Consider the following 23,006-nt stretch of genomic DNA (forward strand, 5'->3'; position numbering starts at 1 on the left):
GAAGGAGAGCGATATAGAGGCAGAGGGAGAATCTGAAAATGATTAAAAAAGGAGAACACTGGGTGGAAGAGAAATCTGTTGTGTATCCCCGGGCTTCAAAATAAAATAGAGAAGGGGAGGTTCTGTCAAACAAAACTGAACAACAACAAATATGACTGGTCCAAGAGCTAAAAGGTTATTCTATACTGTGTATTTCTGAACCCAAATCGCTCCTTGTGAGATTTGGGATGCGTGCGGTTTGTCGAGAAAATAAACAAAAAGCTACTGCAATCAAGTTCGCAGACAAGAAGCCATAAATACGACATGAGACGCAGCATAAATACATAGTACTGTGTCCAAACAGGAATATTACGGGACGGGACATTGTTGTTGCTGCTGCTGCAGCATTTCTTATGCAAGGAGATTGACTTTCTAGCCGTTGTTGGTTATGTAAAAAGGTCTCAGGTTTGTTGATTGGAAGCCAAAGAGTAAACACACACTGGAGACAAAGTAAGGTCTCAACACCGGCCTTTACTTTGGTCACAGGTGAAGTTCTGTACATCTGGGCACAGTATGACATCATTCTTGTCTTTCTTTTCTTTCCATACTACATGTTTACTGTTCTGTGTTTTGGTTAGATTGATTTGGGTGGATCATTATTGTATTTCTACGTCACACAGCTGTGCTATATTTTATTGAATTTTGAATGCATACTTTTGTAACAAATGGTGGACCTCTCACTTTTTATGCCCACTCAATATTGCATTGTACTTTTGTACTTTGATGTGAACTTGCCCAATAAAAATTTGGTCACAAAAAAAAAAAAATAATGACATCATTCTCATAGGAAAAAGATGCATTTGACAGGCCAAAAATGGGTATCTTGCCTGAGTGCAAAACCGTACCATAGAGGGTTAAACTCTGAAATGGGTCAATGTGACCTGGAACATAACAGGAGTGTGTAAACACAGAAATAAATAACAGTAATATTGTTTGCTGATAGTCCAAGCTGCACCATCAGAAACTCCATCAGCTGATCAACAATCCGACCCTCCGCCGTTTCCAGCTCTCTTCTCTGGAAAACAAGAGTGAATGTAAATAAATCGGAGCTGTTGACACGAGTGCGGAGTGGAGGGGACAGGTGCCACAATGACACCAGCGACCTCCAGGGGATGTATGCATCCCATAGCGGTGTCCCCTTTCAAGATGGACACCGAAAGGGGACAAACCAGTTGGTCCTGGCCCCGGGGGTGTGAGCGCAGCGGCAGGGTCACTCTGCTGCAGCCGGGGAAACACCCGCCGCTTACAGGCAATGATCTGCATTGTTTCGGGGATATAACCGCATTTCTGTCCCTCTTTACTAAAGACAACATGTCAGTGTGGCGTTGAGGTGCAGAAATCCCTTCTGTGGTTGTATTTTCTGCCCTTTTTTACATTATAATCAGGAGATAACTGCTCCCTTTCTGCTCCGCTGTGCCTACTGTAAGCAGCACAGGCATGCTTAAAATGTAAACTAATATATATAGCTCAAAAGAATCTATTAGCCCGCGTTTGACCAAGTACGCCCAGCTCCTGGCCCGGCTCCCTCCCCATTGGCTCGGAGTCAACGTAAAGTGTCCTGCTAATCCAACAGTTGTCTGGCTACGCTGAAAGTCACCTCTGAGTCCAGCTCTAGCACTCGTGTCAGGAATCCACAGGCTCTTTGCATACCGAGTGGCCGGATATCCTCTAGTTAAAGAGGGCCCTCTAAGCCAGGGCCATGTGTTGGTCGACTGGGGGGGAAGGGGGGGGTAGGGGTGTCATTTTTTGGGGGATGTACAGGCAGTGCTTAAAAGGCCTTTGGAGTGACATCAGCATCACTTTGAGCTGGCAGGGCGAGATCGGCCCGTTCAGGTTGCGTAGAAACAAATCCATTTTGCTGCAGATTGTTGGAGGACGTGCACAGCGCCGGCTGAAAGTGCAGTTGCTCCTGCTCCGAGCCTGCAGATCTGTGCATCTGTGAATGGCTTTTGTGTTGCTGCCGGGGCAGAACAAAGTGAGTTCAGGTTACTGCACTCCTCCCGTTATTGGCCCACATTGTCTCTAATTATTCTAGCAAACATTGACACAGCATGTGTGGTCTCGCATTTATACCCCCTCCCCCCCCTTCCCCTCCCCTCCCATGCTTAACAGAGTGAGAGAGAGAGCAGAAAACAGACTTATGAAAGGGAGGGAAGCAGTGATGAGACCAAGAAATGTACTTGCATTCACTGTGCTTCATTATGACGCAATTATAAGTGAAATTGCTTTAAGCTGCACTGAAAGGCTTTGTTTGTTTTCTTGTTTTCGAGGCTGCAGAAAGAGAACGCGGTGTGTGTGTGTGTGTGTGTATACTCGGGGGTTTTCCTCACCTTCCTCCCATGCCGCCTCACCTCATGAGGGAACAAACGCACCATGCCAACTACAGCTTTTAATACACGAGCAACCAAGAGCAACCAGCAGGCGGTACGGAGTGCAAAACGATGGATGGATTTCTGAGGATGCAATAACCAAAAACAGAAGAAAAAAAATAACAGCCACAACTTTAAAGCTCGATCCCACACTCTAATTTGAATTCTGCAGCTTTCCCGTTGCTGTGGCGCTTCTAACTCCGGCTTTTGCAAAACAATAATTATGACGAATGTATGCATCAGTAGCTTACCAAATCCTCTGTCCATGAGCTTAGCTTGAGGCAATGCTGCAGAAAAGCTGACCCAAATATGCTACATGTGGTCTGCCAATAGGAAATGGCTTAAAGTTAGGCACAAGGACGGTCTGGTGTAAAATCAAATCAGGAAAATATAGAAATGGGCCGAGCAGACGGGCTTAGCTGCTGTAAAATTTGCACTGACTTGTTGTTAGTGTTTGGTAACGGCCCGATAGAAAACCTCAGTGGAGTGTGAAGCCATTACTGTAAAATTCCCATAAAAGCCTTTCTGAGCAGATCTACTGCAGATTTTTACTGGAAGCCATTAGAGCAAATGGACTGAGTCATCTGAGAGGAAGTTTTCAGCTTCCTCGGATTAGCAACAGAGGATTTTTTTCCTTAACTTTAACACCTCCCCTCTGAGATTTTATAAGATCATCATGTTTTGTCAGATCAGATTTGAATTACTGAACTACTAACAGAAGAGTTTGTGTCCAACAGTGTTTCATGACTACATAACTGCAGCAATTCACTTCACTCCAAAGCATCTTATACCTCCATATGTAGGTTACTGCAACGTCTGTGGATGAAGTTTTAGTTTCTGTGTGACAATCTTTATCTGCTCATGCATGGCCACTATGCATGCTTCTGCAAACGGCCACAGACGAGCCACACCATCACATTTATTAGTATCAGTCTTCAAGAAAACAAATAAAAGTAAATATTGAACTATTCCTTTAATGATACTGATAGTAAGAATATATTCAAGCTTTTATCTAGTTCTACAGCCAGACAGATATGTTGGTATCAGCGTATATTTGTTGTCAATTTTTTTTTTTTCCCAATATTTTATGCAAAAAACAATGCTTGGATGATCTAAAAAATTGTTAGCTATTTAAAAAAAAAATGTATTATGATTTAAATGGTCAGCAATTGACCGACACTGAAGATTATATTTATTTTGCTATTTATTTATTTTTTTGCTATTATTTCCAGAATTGATTGACAATCCCATACATTATATGTATAATAATTTTAAATATTTTTTTTATAAAAAGTTATTTGGTTGAGAAATCAACCTTCTGAGTACATTTCCACAGTCATAGAAGTGCAAAATTGGTGCATAATTGACATAAAAAGGGTTTATTTTCACTCCACCTCAAAGATTTACTACAGGTGCATCTCAATACATTAGAATATGATGGAAAAGTCCATTTCCAGTAGTTCAAGTCAAACAGCCCCAACCAGGTATTGAGTCATATAGATGGACATACTGTTCAGAGGCCAACATTTACATATTAAACGTACTTTTTAAAATTGGTCTTTTGTAATATTTACATTTTTTGAGACGCTGAACTTTAGGTCTTCATAAATGTAAGCCATAATCATTATAATAAGAAGAAATTAAATAAATGAAGACATGAAATGTTTAATTCTGTGTGTAATGGAGCTATATAATGTGTTATTTCCACTTTTTGAATTGAATTACTAACATAAATAAACTTTTTTATGATAATTTACTGAGATGCACCTGTATATCAGCCATCTGTGACTTTTTCTCCTCTAAACTGGGCATGGTATCGGCCTCAAAAAATCTATTTCAAAAATAAATCCACAATATAGAAACCAGATCCTGCTGCATCTGTGATATGACAGAGAGTGATGCCTTCAGCCGACTGGCGAGGCCACTATCCAAATCTCGGAGCCACATCTCTGGGATGTGTTTACTTCGACATGCCTGCGGGATGCATGTCACCCCAGGGGTGACAATTTGACTTTGCTATTCCCTCTGCATCCCACAGGCATGTGACAAAGGGCTGTATTCGCCCGTCTTTTTCTGTCATTCCCATCTTCTCCCACTCGATCTCTCCTTTCTCTCAAAGCAGCATTCTGAGAAACTAGATTCCTTGACATGTCCAAGGACAACTTATCATTAGCGAGCCAAGTGTGCTCGGACAAACTGGCCGTACGCTGCCAGGCGGAGAATAGCCGAGATCTCCACACCGTCTCTTTTTTAAGTTGCTAAAAATGAAAATTGCAGCTTTTACGGTGACATATGACAGAGGGACCGATCTGGATAAACAGAGAAGGGTTAGAATGAGAAAGTGCAGTGACACTAATAATGATGTGCTGCATATCACCACGCAAAAAAACAATCGGATCGTTTCTTTCCCATATAATCTAAGTTTTTAAAAAAACGCAGGCTGCAAAAAAAAAAAAAAAAATGACACTGACACTTCTTGCTGACAGCCACATGCAGGGGCAATGAGGGGTGAACAGATGGAGAGCAAGGGGACAGGATTGGGCACAGCTGGCCAGGAGTAATTGTCCTGACCTTTTCATATACACTCAGGTTCACATTGAGCCAGGGGTGTTTGGACGGGGGGAGGCAGGACTAAAGGAGTGTGGACACAATTTGCATGGCGGAAAATGTCATATCCATTAACTGAAGGGACCGCAGCGTCTCAAAATCTACTTCCTCACTTCTCCATCTCACTCATCTAAGAATCACACTGTAAATGCTACGTAGCATGAATTTAAATGAAGCAGTGTGTCCAATTTGCAGATATCATTAAAAAGTTTTAAACCCTGCTGCTCCAGTAAATTTGGGAAACTATGGGGCCCATTCCTACAATTTGTCAAGACGACAGATCTCCCACTTACCCCTGACTGACATGACGGAGGCAATTTAGAGGGGTGGATGTGTTGCTTCTGGTGCATTCAGGGTTGCAGCCACTGCTCTGATTTAGGATGTCTGTTGCTATTTCAATTGCAGTTTACTATTACCTGACTGATGTGCCTGGGTTTGTTTTTTTTGTTTTTGTTTTTGTTTTTGTTTTTGTATTTTTTGTTTTTGTTTTGTTTTTTTGTGGCTGTTCTGGTTCTGTTGGTTGTTCGGGTATGCAGCAATACTTCCATGATCACTTTTGTTTTTTGTTTTTTCTATAAGAAAAAATTACTAATTTACTCTTTGTATGTTTTAATACGGTTGTACTCATCTGCAAAACCCAATAAAAAAGTTTGGAAAAAAAAAAGTTTTTTAACCCTGAATCCAAAATCATTTGTATATCTGTAGATGACCAAACTCCGTATTTACAGCTTCCTATAGTATAACACTGTGCACACTTAGGGTAAAGATTTAGATATACTGTATAACACTGTATGTGTCGAGCATACACATACAGTGTACACTCGTAGCTTGCACGCCGTCTGCAGAGGCTGATGTCACAGTGTTTTGCGTGAGTATGCACAAAGATTTAGGCAGATTCAGGTGGTGCCAAGATGGAGATGGCCAGAGCTACAACACTGAGCTTCAGAAGGCTCCTTGCTAGGGTTGGGTACCAAACTCGACCAAATTATGTTAGAACTAGAGTAGTAGTGAGTATCTATTCACCTTAAAATCAATATGTACCTAATTTTGGTACCTGGGAGCTTCTGGTTGAGACAGTAATTGTTTTTTTCATACCACATTATCTGAATGATTGGAAACAAAAACTATGCTTTAAGTTTTTCTGTCACATTTCCTCTCATTTTTATTACCACACACACACGCACACACGCTTATGTGTGCACTGCACGCTGAGCAGAGAGGCCATGGTGGAGCCAGTGGAAGACAGCAAGTGAGACTAAATCGTTCCCAACATGTTACTCTAGTGTCACACACAATTGTGCACGCATGTAAGTTGCAGAAGGAATCCTAAGTAAGCTGAAATACACAAGAAACTTAATCACAGGAAGAGCTGTAATCTGTTTGGAGCATGTTGTGTTGTGCGGTGGGCTGCCAAAACCAAAAAAGTACTAATAAAAGTCTTCATTTTAGACATATACATTATAATTTCATACATTTACATATTTTTATACTTGCCTATCCCTAGTGAAAAGTTGTTATAATATTGAGACAGCATATCAACAGTAAAATATGGAAATAGTTCCTTGAGAAAGTAGTCTTTCTTGCCAGTTAGCTTCCTTCAGATCACAGATGAATTGTCAATGTTTGTATACTAATAAATGGTCTATAGCAGGGATGGGCAACTGGAGGCCCGGGGGCCACATACAGCCCGCACCCTCACTTGAAGTGGCCCTCAGTACAACTACATGCATTTGAGCATGAAATCTTACAAGTGCAGTGTAAAAATGCACTAAATAAATAAATAAATAAAAATAAAAATGAATAAATAACAGTAAGTGGTTATTTTTTATTTGCTTCAAACCTTTTGTATTCCTATTTATACTGTTATACATGCATTTGAGCATGAAATATGTTAAGTTACTGCACTGTAAACATATTTAAAATTGCAGTTTCATCATATCTGGTTAAGTGTGGCCCTGTGGTAGTGAACATGAAAAATTGTGGCTCCCTGCAGCATTTAAGTTGCCCATCCCTGATCTATAGAGTCAATAGACTTGGTTACACTTCTCAAAGGTGCACATAAACAACACTCACTGCAATTTACTGTGATACAATATAACAGCAAGCTGAATGTGGTTGCATGCACACCTGCTCTGAGCCTTCTGGCGGAGCACGCTATGCCCTGCTGACGGACTGACAGGCAGGATGAAAGGACAGATTTGTTTTGAAACAGAGAGTACCGTTAACATGTACCCTTACAAACCGAGATGTGAGCTCACAGAGACTACATCCATGTTTTATACAGTCCATGGTTCAGATACTCTGTCCTTAAGTGGTTTTTCTGTGCCGTGTTGTACAGACTCCCATAATAAAGCCTGCCTTTCTTCAGACACAACATGAAGTTCAATTGCAGTTGTCACCCAGCAGCAGCACTTTAACGGCGCTCTGCACCTGCAAACTGACACTGAAATGGAGGCGATGTGATCGTTAACTCAAAGTGGACCTGCCAGCTTCTCTCACTGATGCACAATATCAGTGTGGTTACTGTTATATGAAATTGCCGGCCGGGATTCATCTTGTGCATGATGCTCTGCCTGCAGATGGTGCATTAAAAACAGTGTTTTAACTGAGTGTGCACGCTCAGAACTGCAAAGGAAACTGGCTTTACGAACTGGTTTCAATTGATTTATTAAATGAATTAGGAATTAAAGCAATTATAATGGATTACTAACAGCACAGTGTTGTGCATTCATGGGCACAGTGCTTAAACCATTAAAATATTAATTGATTAGTTGGTTGTCAAAGTTCATTAACAACCATTTATTCTCGCTTAGTCATTCATCAAGATAAAAGGGGAGTGAAACATGTCATGGCTGCTAATATCTGCTGCAAAACACTGTACATTCAATATGTTTAGGTTTGGCTGTTGATCAGACAGAAGAAGCTATTTAAGTAGAATTTAATTTAAATTTATTTAAGAATTTTGTTTTTCATTATTTTCCGGCACTTTAAAGACTGAATCAGTAATTGAAAAACAGGCTCAAAAGATGACTCGATAAAGAGGAGAATTGTTATTTGCAGCCTTGCATGGGAGCTTTGTACGGCACAGTATAAACTGTGTTTTTGTCTCAAACCATTCAAGTACAGCGATTAGCTGCATGGTCCTGTGATAGTCGCTCTTCATGCTGAAAACAAGGAGGTCTCCTCTTTACAACCCGCCAACAAAGGCTTTGTGCTGCAATCCTGACTTCCGAGTCCGACCCAGGATGCACGAGTTAAAAGGCCGACCTCCGCTTGAACTCAAAATAAATAAGAGTGCAGCTGTTTACTGCTAATTTAACATCAAAGGCGCATACAATCACAAAACAAGGGCGAGGACTTCAATGGCAGGCATGCAAATAACCTTTGGGCAAAGCAAATCAACAACAGTGAATTATTGCCGTGAGCTCTCGACGAGGGAGATGCTTTCCCGCGGTGTGAGCCTCTCAACTGTCATGGGAGCTGTCAATGAGTTATCAGCCTGATGATCATGGGGGCATTTTGAAAGAATCTGTGGTCGTCACACATTGCAAGGGAAGTACACACACACACACACACACACACAGAGCCTGTATAAACTTTACAAAGAACAGAGTCAACTCTGTTCCACCTGTTGTGTACTTTAGAAAACGCCCAGTGGATTAACCTATCTGCTGAAATCAGATAAAAAAAACGTCGGCCGTTCCAACTCCTCCATCAAAAACGTAAATACAATTCCTTTCAGTGGGATCCTTACATTAGCGTCGCGTCAGGAGGTGACCCGACAGCGTCTCTCTCTAAAACTCTCTGGCTCCAACACAACACTCGGAGTATTTTTCTCACCGTGCCTGTGCAAGGGAACACCTCCACCTTTATTTGTATGGGAGCGGATTTAGCTCGAAGGCCTGCAATTACATCATCATTCAGTTTTGCAGCGCTGCATATCAGGGCCGGCATTACTCAGAGAGGCCTTTGAAGAGTTTGGCCCAGCCCTCGCTCTCTCTCTCTCTCTCTCTCTCTCTCTCGCTCTTCTTCCCTCCTCCCCCGCCCCCCCTTCGGCGCTGCCTTTGATGTTAGCGCGTGGGGCTGCGCCGAGCGTCGCGGCCTCCCAGGCCTCCCTGCCTCGCCTGATCCTATCTGCTCAGGCGGCACATTCATGTGGTTTACACCCGCAGCACGGCTCCCGGCAGCTATTCAGCCAACCCTGCAGGCCCCTCCCTGATCAGGGTCCAGGGGCTGCAGAGGGACGCAGCGTGGCCTGAGCTGCCGACGGGGGTCGAGGGGAAGGACAGGAGGAACTGTGGAGGCTTTCTGAAAGCTCACGGCTACACTACAATGCCTTTACTGACATGGTGTGTCAGCGGAGGTACTATATCGGTAGATTCAGGAAAGGAAAAGTCACCCCCGACCCTTTCTGGAGTTCTCCTAAGAGTTGAATCAGAATGCGTTGGCGAAGGTCTCGCACAGCTACAGAAACACTGACTTATCTCAGCTTCAGGTGCAACTGCACGGCACAAAATGAGCAAAAAAAAAACATCTTTAAGAGGAGTGCTTGTGGCAAAAATAAAAACAGCAAAGAGCGAAATAGAAAGCCCCCGTGCTCCAAATATCTTCAGTATACCCGTGATACAGGGACGACATGAAAAGAAAGCCAATTTTTCATTTAAAAAAGAATCTAGGGCGCATCTTTAGCAACAGGAAGAGGAGGAGGAGGTGGGAAGATGCAGCGATACATCTTCACTGTGGAGCTGCGGAGGACAAGCAGCACGCCACGGGGAGAAAAAAATGAGATAACCCAGCTTGTTCTCATCGGACCAAACCAGCCCAATCCATCATACCTCTGGCCTCATTGTGTTACAGCCTGGATCTAGCTCATTACTGGAACAACTACCTGCACACACAGACAGACAAGTAGCCTCTGGAAACCACTGGAAGATGGTTTATGGCAAAGATGGACGTGACGGGGTCAGAGCTTCCACCTGAAACTGATCGTCCCCATCTGGGACGTCTGTAAATGACCTTTGCCACGGTTGTGTTGGAATCCATTAAAAGGGAAACAAAAAAAGGAGGAAATTGAAAAATGGCAGGGTTACTGACAGAGGGCCTGTCAGGAACAGCCTCACAACATTAATATGATGCATTAGGTCGAGGGTGATCATGTGCACAAAACCAGTAAATCTCTTCCTTGATGAATTACCGGAGAAAATGCAACCAGAGCTGCAACAAATCAGTGTGAAAACAACAAGAGGGCAGGGTCTTCCTGCAGCATGTTTTGTAGGCATATGAGGCTGATAATTATGTAATGTTGTACACAAAAGGAAGAACTTTGAACCCGGTCTTCTTGAGCTTGAGTGAGTGGGACGGATCTGTGATAAGACCTCTCTTTACATGAAAACAAATGCGAGTAGTGCGAGGGTAGAGTGTATTAAGAGGTAGGAGGAGAGAGAGGCGGATGGAGTGGAGCGCTCACAGAGAAATGGAGTCCCAGTGCAGCTACCTTTCTAGTCTATTGGCAAAAAAAAGTACAACAAAAGGGGAGGCTGGCGTTGTGGCCTTCCCTGGTTAGTCAGCACATTCCTGGCCGACAACAAAGCATGCCTCTGCCTGGATGAGCCACTGTGAGCATTGTCATTTCATAACCCTCGACCCCTTAGCTTTTGTTTTGCAGACCCTCTGTGTCCGTGGATAAAGATATGGGCTGAGGGGATGGACTCAGCTCCGTTTCATCACACAGACACAGAAAGCAAAAGAAAAAAAAAACACTCCTGGCTAGTGATCGACCGATACGGGTTTTTTAATGCCGATACCGATTATTTTGACATCAGTCTTAACCGATCCCCGATACGTGCTGCCGATTTTTTTTTTGGGGCCGATTCTTGACGCCGATATTGCCTTTTCTCCCTCCATTTACATGATAAAAATGGACAGTTATAACAAATCAATCAATTTAAACAAAAAAAGAAACATTTTTTAACAAAACAAACAAAAACATATGAACAGTTGGATAGCAAACAATGTGTATGTTGTTCTAGGCCTGGAGGTGGTGGCGCCTCAGATGATCCACATATTTGATGTGTTTTTCTATTTTCCGGTATAAGCAGCAGCTCACCAGAGAATGGTAGATGTTGCCTGCTGTTGGATCAGTGAAATGGGCTAATTGATCGGTGAACGCACGCCCGTATCGGCCGATGCCGATACAAGTAAAAAACACAAACATCGGCCCGATATATATCGTCTGGCTGATATATCGGTCTATCTCTACTCCTGGCTCGTCACAAATGCGTTTCAAAAATAACCCAGGCGGTGTGAAAAATCACTGTTTCACCTGTTTAAGTGTGACATCCTCTCATAGTGCATCTCCCTGCACTCATCAGAGAGAAATCGCAGCCTCGGGGCAAAGATGAATTAACATTTCCTCATCACTAAAGCAAAAGACAAACACAAGACGTTCATACAAATGAGCTCGGACACATAATCAATAGCAGATCAGGAGGAGGGGCGACACGGGGGAATAGGGTTCCCCTGGGAGAGGCTCCGATTGAAAGCAGCACCGAGCATCAGCGCTGACTGCTAATCTAACATCAAAGGTCGGCTCAGCCACTCGCTCAGCCCAGTGGAAGCTAACATAGCTACTGGGGCCACCAGTACCAACATGCACTTGTTCCAGGTGGAGAGGTGGGAAGAGAAGAGACGCAGGAGAGGGAAACAGAGGCTGCTGCTGGCTGCAGAGATGGTGTAGCCAATTAGAAAAGAAGATCTGAACAATTACTAAAAGCTCCAACAGGAAATTAAGGCGTCAACTAAACGTTCACTACAGGCAATCAGTGCCTCGAGTCCAATGCTAAAAATAGAATTTGAATGCATTACTGCAAGATTGTGACTGGGTTGATTGCACAATTAGCCAATTTTCAGAACGTTCACAACAAGTTTATGTGTTGATTGATGATATGGCAAGTAAAAATGGCAGATATCAGCTGGTTCGTGCATCTCCAATGCAAAGATTTGCAGCTTTTTCCTCTTTTATTATCACTTTAAAATTTGTTTTTTTCATTCATGCATGATCAAAATAAGCTATTTGAAGATGTAATCCTATTCTAAAGGGAATATAAAATGGGCAATTGTTATTGTTTTTGTCTATTTATGTGCTTAACTATTGAATCTATTGATCATTTGAAAGGATTTGGGGGGTATTTAAAGGTTCAGGTTTATCTTTATTGTCCCAATAGGGAAAAATCTGTGTTGCAGCCAGAAGTTACATGAAAACAAAAGACAAAAAGACAACATCAACAACACATCCTCGCATTAAAATCACAGGGTTGGAGCAGAGAAATGGAAATTCAATCCAAGTTCACACAAAAGAGTGCAAGGGAAGTGCGAGAAATGAAGTCAGAGTTATTTGCCAGTTAACAAATCAGCTCAGACTCTCTTAGTCCTCCTAACAGGTGCCCTGAAACAAGGGGACCAGGATGCTGTGGTTCATAATTGGCACCCTACAAGCCTGCAACACCAGAAAACCCTGATTCTGGTGGAGTTTTGGCAATTCATTAGTGCACGCTGGTTAAGAGATAGGAGTAATCTTCGCTTGAGATCTTGCACATGCATTATGGGATGCATGACAAATTTTGGCTGCACCAGAAAGAGCAGACGGGTGGTGGGGGGGTGAGAGTGTGTGTGTGTGTGTGTGTGTGTGTGTGTGTGGGAGGGGGGTGTTAAGCAAGAGAAAGAGAAAAACAGTTTAGTCTGTTCTATTCCGAAAAGGGGAGAAACGCAGCCTCAAATTACTTTGGCTGGGACATGAAAGTGAAACAGGGTGGCGGTTAAGAGACGATAGCACTTAAAATACAGCTGCGACCGCCAAGCCAATAAATGGAAAAAAGTAGGGAGCAGCACTTTTAACCTTTTAAACCAGCGTTTGTGTACTGCTACTGTTGCTTTGGCGCTGGGAGTGGCCCGGTCCCTGGCACCTCCCGTCTGGGCCCGGCCCATTATGGCCTCTTGGGGTTTCCAGCCTGTGGTGAGAAAGCGCGCTGGATGCCTTAAACCACTAAAGCTCTCATTATAGTCTAAATGCAGCGCGACACAACTCCTGCCAGCTCCAAGGTAGGAGCTCCAGTATTTAAGCTCATCGTTGTCTTAGCTCAAAACCGCCACTTTCCCCCTGCACATCCAGTCAGAAAAAAAACAAAAAAAACAGCCACTTTCAAAGAACCACATCATGAAGTCTCCCAGCTATAGTTACTGGCACTTCATGCACATGGAGATGAAGTTCAAAGGTGAAACAGCTCATGGGTGTTGGGAAACTATAGCCTCTTCTTCCTGACGCTGGATTCAGGGGATGTCCCCGTCTCTGTGTCCCTTTCGGAGAGGAAGTAGGCAAAAGCCACATTATTCCCTCTGGTTCTGGCCGACGACACTATGAGTTCCATCTGGTCCTCGCGGTGCCCCTGCCACGTCCCGGCCTCGGCTCCTCACTCACATGCTGACAGCACGGGCCCGCTGGAAATCAGAGGCAGATGTGCGCTCATGCAGAGCATCGCGGCTCATCTCGGCTACAGGAAAGACGATTTGGCGTGGCGGAGACAATGGAGAATGATGAGCAGCAGATGGTGTTTCCCTCCGCAGCAAACCTGTATTAATCAGGAGAGGTGTGTGTGTGTGTGTGTGTGTGTGTGTGTGTGTGTGTGAGCTGTCAACAACAGCATGTTGACCAGCAGTCTGACCAGCATTATAAAGGCCATTCCAGAAATTAGATTACACCGAGTGCTTTCGGTTTCATCCGGCTTTGGCAGCACCTGCCGGTGTCCATATTCACACCTGGGTGACTCAATCAGACGATGATCTGGTTGTGGCTAAATCTGCCGTTGTTAAAGGGATAGTGTGGATTTTTTAAACAAAAAAAGACCAATAATGACAGAAAAAAAACCTAAATTACTTAGAAAAAGACACAAAATGACTGAAAAAACACTAAATTAACAAAAAAGACAAAGTTATTTTAAAAAAGACAGAAAATTACCCAAAAAAGACACAAAATTATTTTTTTTAAAAGACACACAATTATTAAAGTAAGGTTTTTTGAGGTACTTGTCTATAGTTAAGTGTATTACCTACAGGAGATTGTGGTTGGCCAGCTTCCAGTTTGGAGAAACAGACACAGAAGCTAAACAATATACAGCCGTGGAAAGGGGCAGCAGCAAAAATCTAAACAAGTTCAAGTTTATAACTATATTTAAAATATTTCCACTGCTTTATAGCCTGGTGTAATTTTACGCAGCGGGAAGTGAAGCTCTAAAGGCCACCAAACTCCATTGACAAAAACAGCAATTTAACCCTGCAGAACACAGGAGTTGCTGCACGACAGTCGCCTCCATCAGTTAGTTTATTTGTGTTATTGTGCAACTTCGCTGCATCCGAACTTACCTATAAAACACAAAAAGTCACACAATAACACAAACAAACAGATTGAGGCAGCGGAAGAGCAGCAACTCCTGTGTTCTGCAAGCTTAAATTACTGTTTTTGTCAATGCAGTCTGGCGGATTTAAAGAGAGCATAGTTAAACTTAAAAAGGGCTTTGTGACAGCAAGGTAAAGTGGTGAAAATACTCTAAACACGGCGTACACTTAAGCTAAAATAGACTTTTTAGGTGAGCCTTTTTTTAGGTGGCTAAAATATGTTTTACAGCTGCCCCTGTCCACAGCAGTACATTGCTTCACTTTACTGTCAGTACTCCTGCTTTCTTTTTCACTCTGGAGCCATGCTGGCTACCATCTACATTAGATAATACACTGACTGTGGATAAGTAGCTCATACATCCTCCACTTTAAATAATCAATACTGTCACTTTAAGTCAAAACTGCTGCTACTATGTGGAAAAGTAAAGCAAGGCGAGCAGAACTTCTGAGCTATATAAAAGATGAAATTGCATCCAAATCCTCTAAGTCAGTGTTTCTCCACTTCACCAATTTTCTCCGGGCTCGAAGCTCACAGTGATGATTTTTCATTTCACCGGGGCATTTCCACTCAGGAAGTCTTTAAATCTGGGACAAGGGGTGAATACAATTAACTACCTGGCAGGATGAGAAACCTGCAGTACCCCGGTCGCCAAGAATCAGAGTTAAGACCCGGTGATGTAAATACACTCGTAAGGTCGTCTTAGGGAAACCGCCGCTGCTGCTGATACACACACTTAATGTCTTGACAGGGTGATTTAAGGAGACATTGATTACTTTGCTATTTCGGAGTTAAACTGCAGCAATCAGGGAACTGGCTCGGGAAGCTTTGGGGTTTGGCACTGTGGCCAGATCTGCGTCGTCATGCTGCCTCCCCCCCTTTAGAGCAGAGCAAGAAGCAAATTAACTTAATTTATTATTTTTGGCCCTCTGGCAGCGTTTGCCACTTTTTTGCACTCTTCAGGCAGAGCTGAGCGGGTGTTAACTTCAGGGAATTAGCAAAAAAGGCGAGCTGGGAGTGTATGTGAGCGCCGATTGTGGTCGGGTCTTTGCTCAGGAACGCTGCCAAGCCCCCCCTTCCCCCTGTGTTTGAACCCGTACCTGCTAAAAAAACACTAAAATATGATTTTGCCGTCTTATATCTGAGCTCTTCCACACATTGAAATGAAAAACAATGCATTCTTTTTTGATACAAAGAATAAAAATAAGACCTTCTCATGATTTTTACAGGTTAACTTAAAGAGATTGTGATGATCTTTCAATTGTGAACATAGGCCATGCCCAAAAACAGGACACTGTCAAAATAAAAGCGTATATTAAAGATGGCGGAATGCCCTGCTTAGCCTGCTGCCCCCGCGACCCGGCCCCAGATAAGCTGATGAGAATGGATGGATATGCATTGATGCAGTCGGATCATTCACTGATTAAATGATATATAAGTTATATTCACATCATATTTAACTGCTAATTTAAGTGTTATTTGGTCATTTATCCACCGTACAAAACACAATGCCATACATTCCTCTATATTTATTTATATAAATCTATCCTATTAAGAAGCAAATTTACTTAATTTATTATTTTTGGCCCTCTGGCAGCGTTTGCCACTTTTCGCACTCTTCAGGCAGAGCAGAGCGGGTGTTAGCTTCAGGGAATTAGCAAAAAAGGCGAGCTGGGAGTGTATATGATGTATATGAGTGGCGATTTGTGGTCGGGTCTTTGCTCAGGAACGCTGCCAAGCCCCCCCCCTTCCCCATGTGTTTGAACCTGTACCTGCTGAGGTCTGGCCACCGCTGAACACACAAGGTAAAGAAAACCCCTCAGGGCTCCGTCCAAACAGCAGCAGAGAGGACTAGAGGGCTCCTGAAACCTCAGGCAGACCAAATCAAGCGCCCTATTCAGTGAACACAAGCAGGCTCAGACCTTGTAAGCATAAAAAAGTCGACAAGTGCGACGGTTGCAGAGGTCAGTGCGGACAACTGAATACACAGGAACCTAAATATTTGTGTTCAACCCAATTCCAGTGTAAAACTATATCCGTTACAACACCGCAGCAATTTCCCAACACGTTCCTGCAATGTTATTTCACAAGTATAGGATTTGCAAGTGGGGAATTTGATACCAGTTTAAAATTATACTCCTCAGGTTGTATGGTTGTCATTCATTGTCAGTTTCAACTTTCATAAATCTTTGGTGGAATATATGCTGCAAGAAATTCAAGACAGTGCTCCGTGCTGGACGAACTGCCCCTCATTATAGCCTGACAAAATATAAGCTGCCTCTAAGTGGTCAGAAGCTATGTTAGCAAAGAAAGCAAACCTAAATAGATGTGGTTTTCGATGTAAAGCTGAGGTCCGACATTTCTGTGTGGTTGCCGGGTGGCGCCAAATGGCCATCACGGAGTATAAACAGGGGCCATTTTTGTGCCGAGCATCCCTTCCTTTGATCATCTTTCCTTCAAAGTAAGAGTCTGCATTCTCCAGGAAAACAAAAAATGCATGCATGTGCTGAGAAGATGCTGCTGGACGTGGAAATTCAGCACCAGATGAATCGGCGTCTTGACTCGTGCTGCAGAAATTCCACAACAAAGTCGAGGTTTCTTGCGATGCAGACCACCAGCAAGAACTTGACTCTATCTACTCTAAACTCTAATGTGTGGATTTGTAGCATTTAAACACCCTCTCACCCTTCGACTCTCTCCCTCTCTCTGCAGATCAGGGGTCTCAAACTCAAATTACCTGGGGGCCGCTGGAGGCAGTATCAAAATGACCAAAAAAAGACACAAAATGACCAAAAAAGGCACAAAATTATTTTAAAAAGACATAAAAATAATCAAAAAGACACAAACTTATTAAGAAAGCCAAAATTAATTTAAAAAAAGACACAAAACTACCAAAAAAAGTAATTAAAGGGACCTTCCACACACAACACGGTAAAGTGCCATTCATATAAAACTCACATTAAACTTTCATATCAAGGTGAGGGCCACAAAATATCTTCACGAGGGCCGCAATTGGCCCGTGGGCCGCGAGTTTGAGACCCCTGCTGCAGATGCTGCATTGTAAGCTGGCCTCCCACCACAAACCAATAATCTCAATAGTTTCTTCAGTCTGAGGTCACACTTCAGCTTCTACCGGCTTTTATAAACAACAAATGAGAATAAAAACTCAACCATCAAATCTGCTCGTGTTCATGCAATGACACCTTTTGTTTTCATCTCCAGGTGATCCGATAAGTGACCCCAACATCAGAAAAACACGCCATGAGGAAGTGGAGTCCAACATCAACATCAATGTCAAACTTCATTCAAATGCAGTTTATGTTTGGATTTTTACAGACACCTCACAGAACTTAAATAAAATGTTTTACTGACTATTTAAGACCAAGTGTGACTACTTGCTGTATTGTTTTTAATGTTGATTTATTGTTTTTTTTCTCGTTTTTTTTAGCTTGTTTGTCTTTAGTTCTCTTGCTCTCCTTGACTTGGATTTATGAGACGATATCATACGCCCATTTAACACCTGTTACATGCATATAAACTCACAAAAAGCAACTAAAATATGATTTCACCATCTTATTTCCGAGCTTTTCCACACATTGAAACGAAAAACAATACATTCTTTTCTAATACAAAGAATAAAAATAAACCATCTCATGATTTTGACAGGTTAACTTAAAGAGATTGTGATGATCTTTCAATTGTGAACATAGGACATGCCCAAAAACAGGAGACTGTCAAAATAAAAGCGTATATTAAAGATGGCGGAATGCCCTGCTTAGCCTGCTGCCCCCGCGACCCGGCCCTGGATAAGCAAACAAGAATGGATGGATATGCATTGATGCAGTTGGATCATTCACTGATTAAACGATATATAATTTATATTTATATCATATTTAACTGCTAATTTAAGTCTTATTTGGTCATTTATCCACCGTACGAAACACAATGCCATACATTCCTCTATATTTATTGATATACATCTATCCTATATCTATATTTTTCACTTATTTACTTTAATAGTGTATTGTTTTGTTAACTGTTGATTGTTTATTTTAATTGCATTTGTATTTGTATGCTACTGGAACTTCATAAATCCATAAAAAAGCCATATCTATGTACATATCATTGTTACACCCCTACTTTTTACTCACTTTTTAACATTTTTTGTTATGTTATGATTATGTGGATAAAGAGGAGTAGTTGCTACCTTCATAGTGGCTTATGGGGATCTAGATAAATAACTTGAAAGTGTGCATACAGGCCATAAAAACACATCTTTACATCATTCACAGAGCTGCTGCTGCTGCTGCCTCCATCACCAGCAACACAGAACAGGACATGCTAGACAGAGGTCAGGGTAAAATAAAACATGCAACTTTAAATCTCTGGCACATGACTGCAACTCCCCAAACTCTCTTTGCAGCTGGGCCAAGTAGATTAGGCAAGAATTATGAAAAACTTCAAATAAAAACCGCTTGGCTGTGGAGCAAAAAGCTTCATATTTTAGTGACTTGTACTCGATCAAAGCTTGGAGGAGGTTTGATCCAAACACAACCAGCTCCAGCCAAGAGCACTTGTCATGTTTGGGGGGCCAGGACATAAAACATGGAGAACAAGGTTTCTTCTACCATGAAAAAAACTGCCTCAGCTATTCTTTATATCGTCACACTGTTAAAATAATCGTCATTTTTTGTCAGAATTGGGGTTTTTTCCCAAATCATCTCCTCATAGCTACCTATGGTAAAATCACCTACATCCTCACTTGATCAGATCATGTGATTTTACCCCTTTAAGATAATGGCCTATGTCAAGTGTGTGACTTAAGCGGATTTATTATGCCTAAGTCAAAATAACATAAGACTTAGGCAATTTTTTTAACATGCATTTGTGACTTAAGCAAGATATGGTAACACTTTATTTTGAAGGTGTCTACATAAGAGTGACATGAGCATGTCATAAACATGACATGACAAGTATCATGAGCATTAATGTTACTTCAAAGTGTCATTAATGTTCATGACACATCCCATGTCATGTTTATGACGCGCTCATGTCACTCTCCTTCAAAATAAAGTGTTACCACACTTGCTTAAGTTACAAAGGCATGTTCAAAAAATTGCCTAAGTCACATAAGGGTGACATGAGCGTGTCATAAACGTGACATGGGATGTGTCATGAACATTAATGACACTTTGAAGTAACATTAATGCTCCTGATACTTGTCATGTCATGTTTCTGACAGGCTTGTGTGACTCCTTCAAAATAAAGTGTTACCATATCTTGCTTAAGTCACAAAGGCATGTTAAAAAAATGGCCTATGTCATTTATTTCTCTTAAGTTACATAATTTACACACAGTGTTATTACTATGCCAATAGCCATCCTTTGTTACATCCTTTTTGAGTGAAATGATCAATAAATGTCATATGTTACACTTTTGGTGACGTTTTTTGTGTTTCCTGCAAAACTTGAAAAAGTAACTTAGGCGGTTATTATAACAGGGTGACGATATGCGTTTATAAAGGAGTTAGAATAGTTACATGTAAGGTTAAACCCTAAACATGCAGTGTTGATGACGGCTACATAGTAACAGGCTACAAGCGGCGGGACTGTGGGCTACTAACACGTCGGTACGGGCAATAAAAACAAACTTATCCCACCGTTAAAGCCAACTTCTTCTGCATATTCAAACAGGCGCACTTTTGGTGCAAAAGCTGCACAAACAAGCAAAGAAAAAGCACAAACCAAAACCAGCCTCGCTGCCCTTTGCTGCTGTTGTGAAACGAAGCCAGCTCGGGGGAAAGTTTGCAAACTTTTTGTCCCCGTTTGGGAAGATTTGCTGCTATTTTATGTACTTTTGAGAGGAAAGCAGCTTCCCTAAAGGCGTTTTGGGGTTAAATAAAGTGAAGGAGAGCACAAGTTGAGCTCCAGACATCAACAAAATAACCTGCAAGAGCATGTTTTCCCTGTGAATGAATTCCACAAGATAGGAGCCATCTTGTGACCGCATATGCTTGCAAGCTTAGTACCATCCTCACACACACACACACACACACACACACTATATACAACTCCCCCAGCCCCGGTGGAAAAAGTTTGAAGCAGGGCAGCTTGGTAAAATTACACCCCGCGTCCTGGTACTGTTGCTCGGGGACTCCTACTCGCCCTTCCTCCTCCTCCTCCTCCTCCTCCTCCTCCTCCTTCCACAAAAAAAATAATAGAAAGAAATAAAAAATAAAAAGACTTACTTGAACGATCTCCCCCTCCGCGCTGATAGTGGCTCCAGCCTTGGAGAACCGTCCTTGCAAGCCAGTCGTGTAAGTAGTATAATCTCCATTGGGACTGGACTCGAACAGAACCACTTCCACAAAGGCGGTATCCTTGGCGAGAGCGGTACCGAGACAAGCGGCAACCACCAAGATCACCAGGAGCGCCGCCGCCGTATCGGGTGCACGATCTGAGGCTCTCCGTGCTAAAATCATCATCTTGCCGGCTGGATCTGCGCCGATCGGGACATAATTTCACACGGATTTTAATTAATCGGGTGAAAGGTAATTAAAAAAACCAGCTCTGGAATAACGCGCGCTACGGGGCGATGCGTCAAAAAAAAAAAAAGAGGCAGAATTGTGCAATAAAAAGCTGCGCCTGGGCTGAAGCGTGTTTATTTCACCACTGCAAGCCTTGTCAATTACATTGCCTGCAAACGCTCCCTCTCTCTTTCTCTCTCTCTCTCTCTCTCTCTCTCTCTCTCTCTCTCTCTCTCTCTTTCTTTCTCACCCCCCTCCTCCTCCTCCTCCTCTACAAAGCGGATCTCCTTTGATCTCCAAACACGTGATTTTTTTTTCTCTTTCTCTCTCTCTCTCTCTCTCTCTTTCCCAAAAGGGTTATATCCCCACCCACCAATCTTTCTGACCCTCTCCTTTGCACTCCCCACTCCGGAGTGCCAGCACTCACTTTTAAGGAGGCGCGGAGGACTTGGCCGCGAGGAGGAGCAGGAGGGGGGTTATTGTTTCAGCAAATATTCAAATTAACGCGTTAAAGTTTCACTTAATTCACTCTGGTCGCGCTGCTTGTGACGCTGAGGCCGTGTTTGCAGCCCCTGGTGGTTTTTCCACACGGTTTTGGCTGCAGTGCGACCTTAAAATAAACACTACCCTCTTCAGGACGCTCCGGGATCTAACCGGGCTAATTTTTTATTTAATCTGGTTCGGATTTGATCACACAGGTTGTTGTTGTTAAACTGCAAACAGTTTGTTTTATATCAAATTTAATTATTTTTTATTTATTTTTCATTTATTTTTTTCTAAGTTGACAGAAATGTGGAACTTTTCCAGTGGTGAAATCAATATATAAATATTTTTACTCTGCTTTTTGGCTGCCGTGCCACCTTAAAATTAACACTAATGCTTGATATCATGTTAAAAAAAATGTTTAATGATTTTTTTTAAATTGACAGAAATTTGGAACTTTAATAAAAGTTTTCCAATGGGGAAATCAATATATAAATATATTTTTTTTAACTCTATTTTAAGGTGGAATGGCAGCCAAAAAGCAAACACTACTGCTTGATATCATAAAAAAAAAAAAATAATAATTATATATATATATATATATATATATATATATATATATATATATATTAAGTTGACAGAAATTAGGAACTTTAATAAAAGTTTTCGAATGTTGAAATCAATAATTTTTTTTTTACTCCGCTTTATGGCTGCCGTGCCACCTTAAAATAAACACTACTGTTTGATATAATTTTCAATTATTTTTTAAAGATTTTTCTTTTCTAAATTGACAAAAATTAGGAACTAGTAAAAGTTTTGCAGTTGTGAAATCAATATATAAATATATTTTTTAATCTGCTTTTTGGCTGCCATGCCACCTTAAAATAAACACTACTGCTTAATATCATGTTTTTTAAAAAAATAATATATTTTTTTAAGTTGACAAAATTAGGTGAAATGGTGAAATCAATATATTTTTATATTTTTTACTCTGCTTTTTGGCTGCCGTGCCACCTTAATATCATATTAATATATATATATATATATATATATATATATATATAACTACTCTAATCTAATCAGTGCTACTTAGTAAATGAACAAGCAAATATTATTAAATAAAATATTATATTTTGATTGCACTTACTACTACATAGTAGTACATACTTGTGCTTGCCTGTGTATTACAAATTCATGATAAAGTTATTAACACCCACAAACACCTGCAATTACAATGAAACACCTCGCCATATGCATACAAGATAACATGCATTATCCATTAGACTTTATCAACCATGTGCACAATATAAAAATGACAATAATTCTTATAGTAATTATTTGTTTCTGTACCTCGGAGTGTCATTATATTGTTAATTTTTTCCATTTTTATGTGTTATTTAGCTGCAGAAACAGTGAAATCTCCAATCAATATGACTCAATATCTATCTATCTATTGCGCAAAAACTGTTTTAAATCTCGCTCTAAACTTTTTTTCATCATATTTTCAGTGCTACTTAGTGAATAAACAAGCAAATAT

General features: G+C 41.6%; 1 protein-coding gene across 2 annotated transcripts in view; it reads right to left on the reverse strand.

Annotated features, from left to right (window-relative positions):
- The window catches only part of znrf3 (zinc and ring finger 3), a 102,863-nt gene extending 81,667 nt beyond the window's left edge, over positions 1-21,196 (reverse strand). For both annotated transcript variants that reach the window (XM_059336958.1, XM_059336957.1), the window contains exon 1: positions 20,708-21,196. In XM_059336958.1, coding sequence (XP_059192941.1) covers positions 20,708-20,944 — 237 coding nt within the window. In that variant the 5' untranslated portion in view covers positions 20,945-21,196. The remainder of the gene's footprint in view (positions 1-20,707) is intronic.
- Positions 21,197-23,006: the final 1,810 nt, after the last annotated feature.

Source organism: Centropristis striata, chromosome 7 (assembly GCF_030273125.1).
Source record: "Centropristis striata isolate RG_2023a ecotype Rhode Island chromosome 7, C.striata_1.0, whole genome shotgun sequence".
NCBI lineage: Eukaryota > Metazoa > Chordata > Actinopteri > Perciformes > Serranidae > Centropristis > Centropristis striata.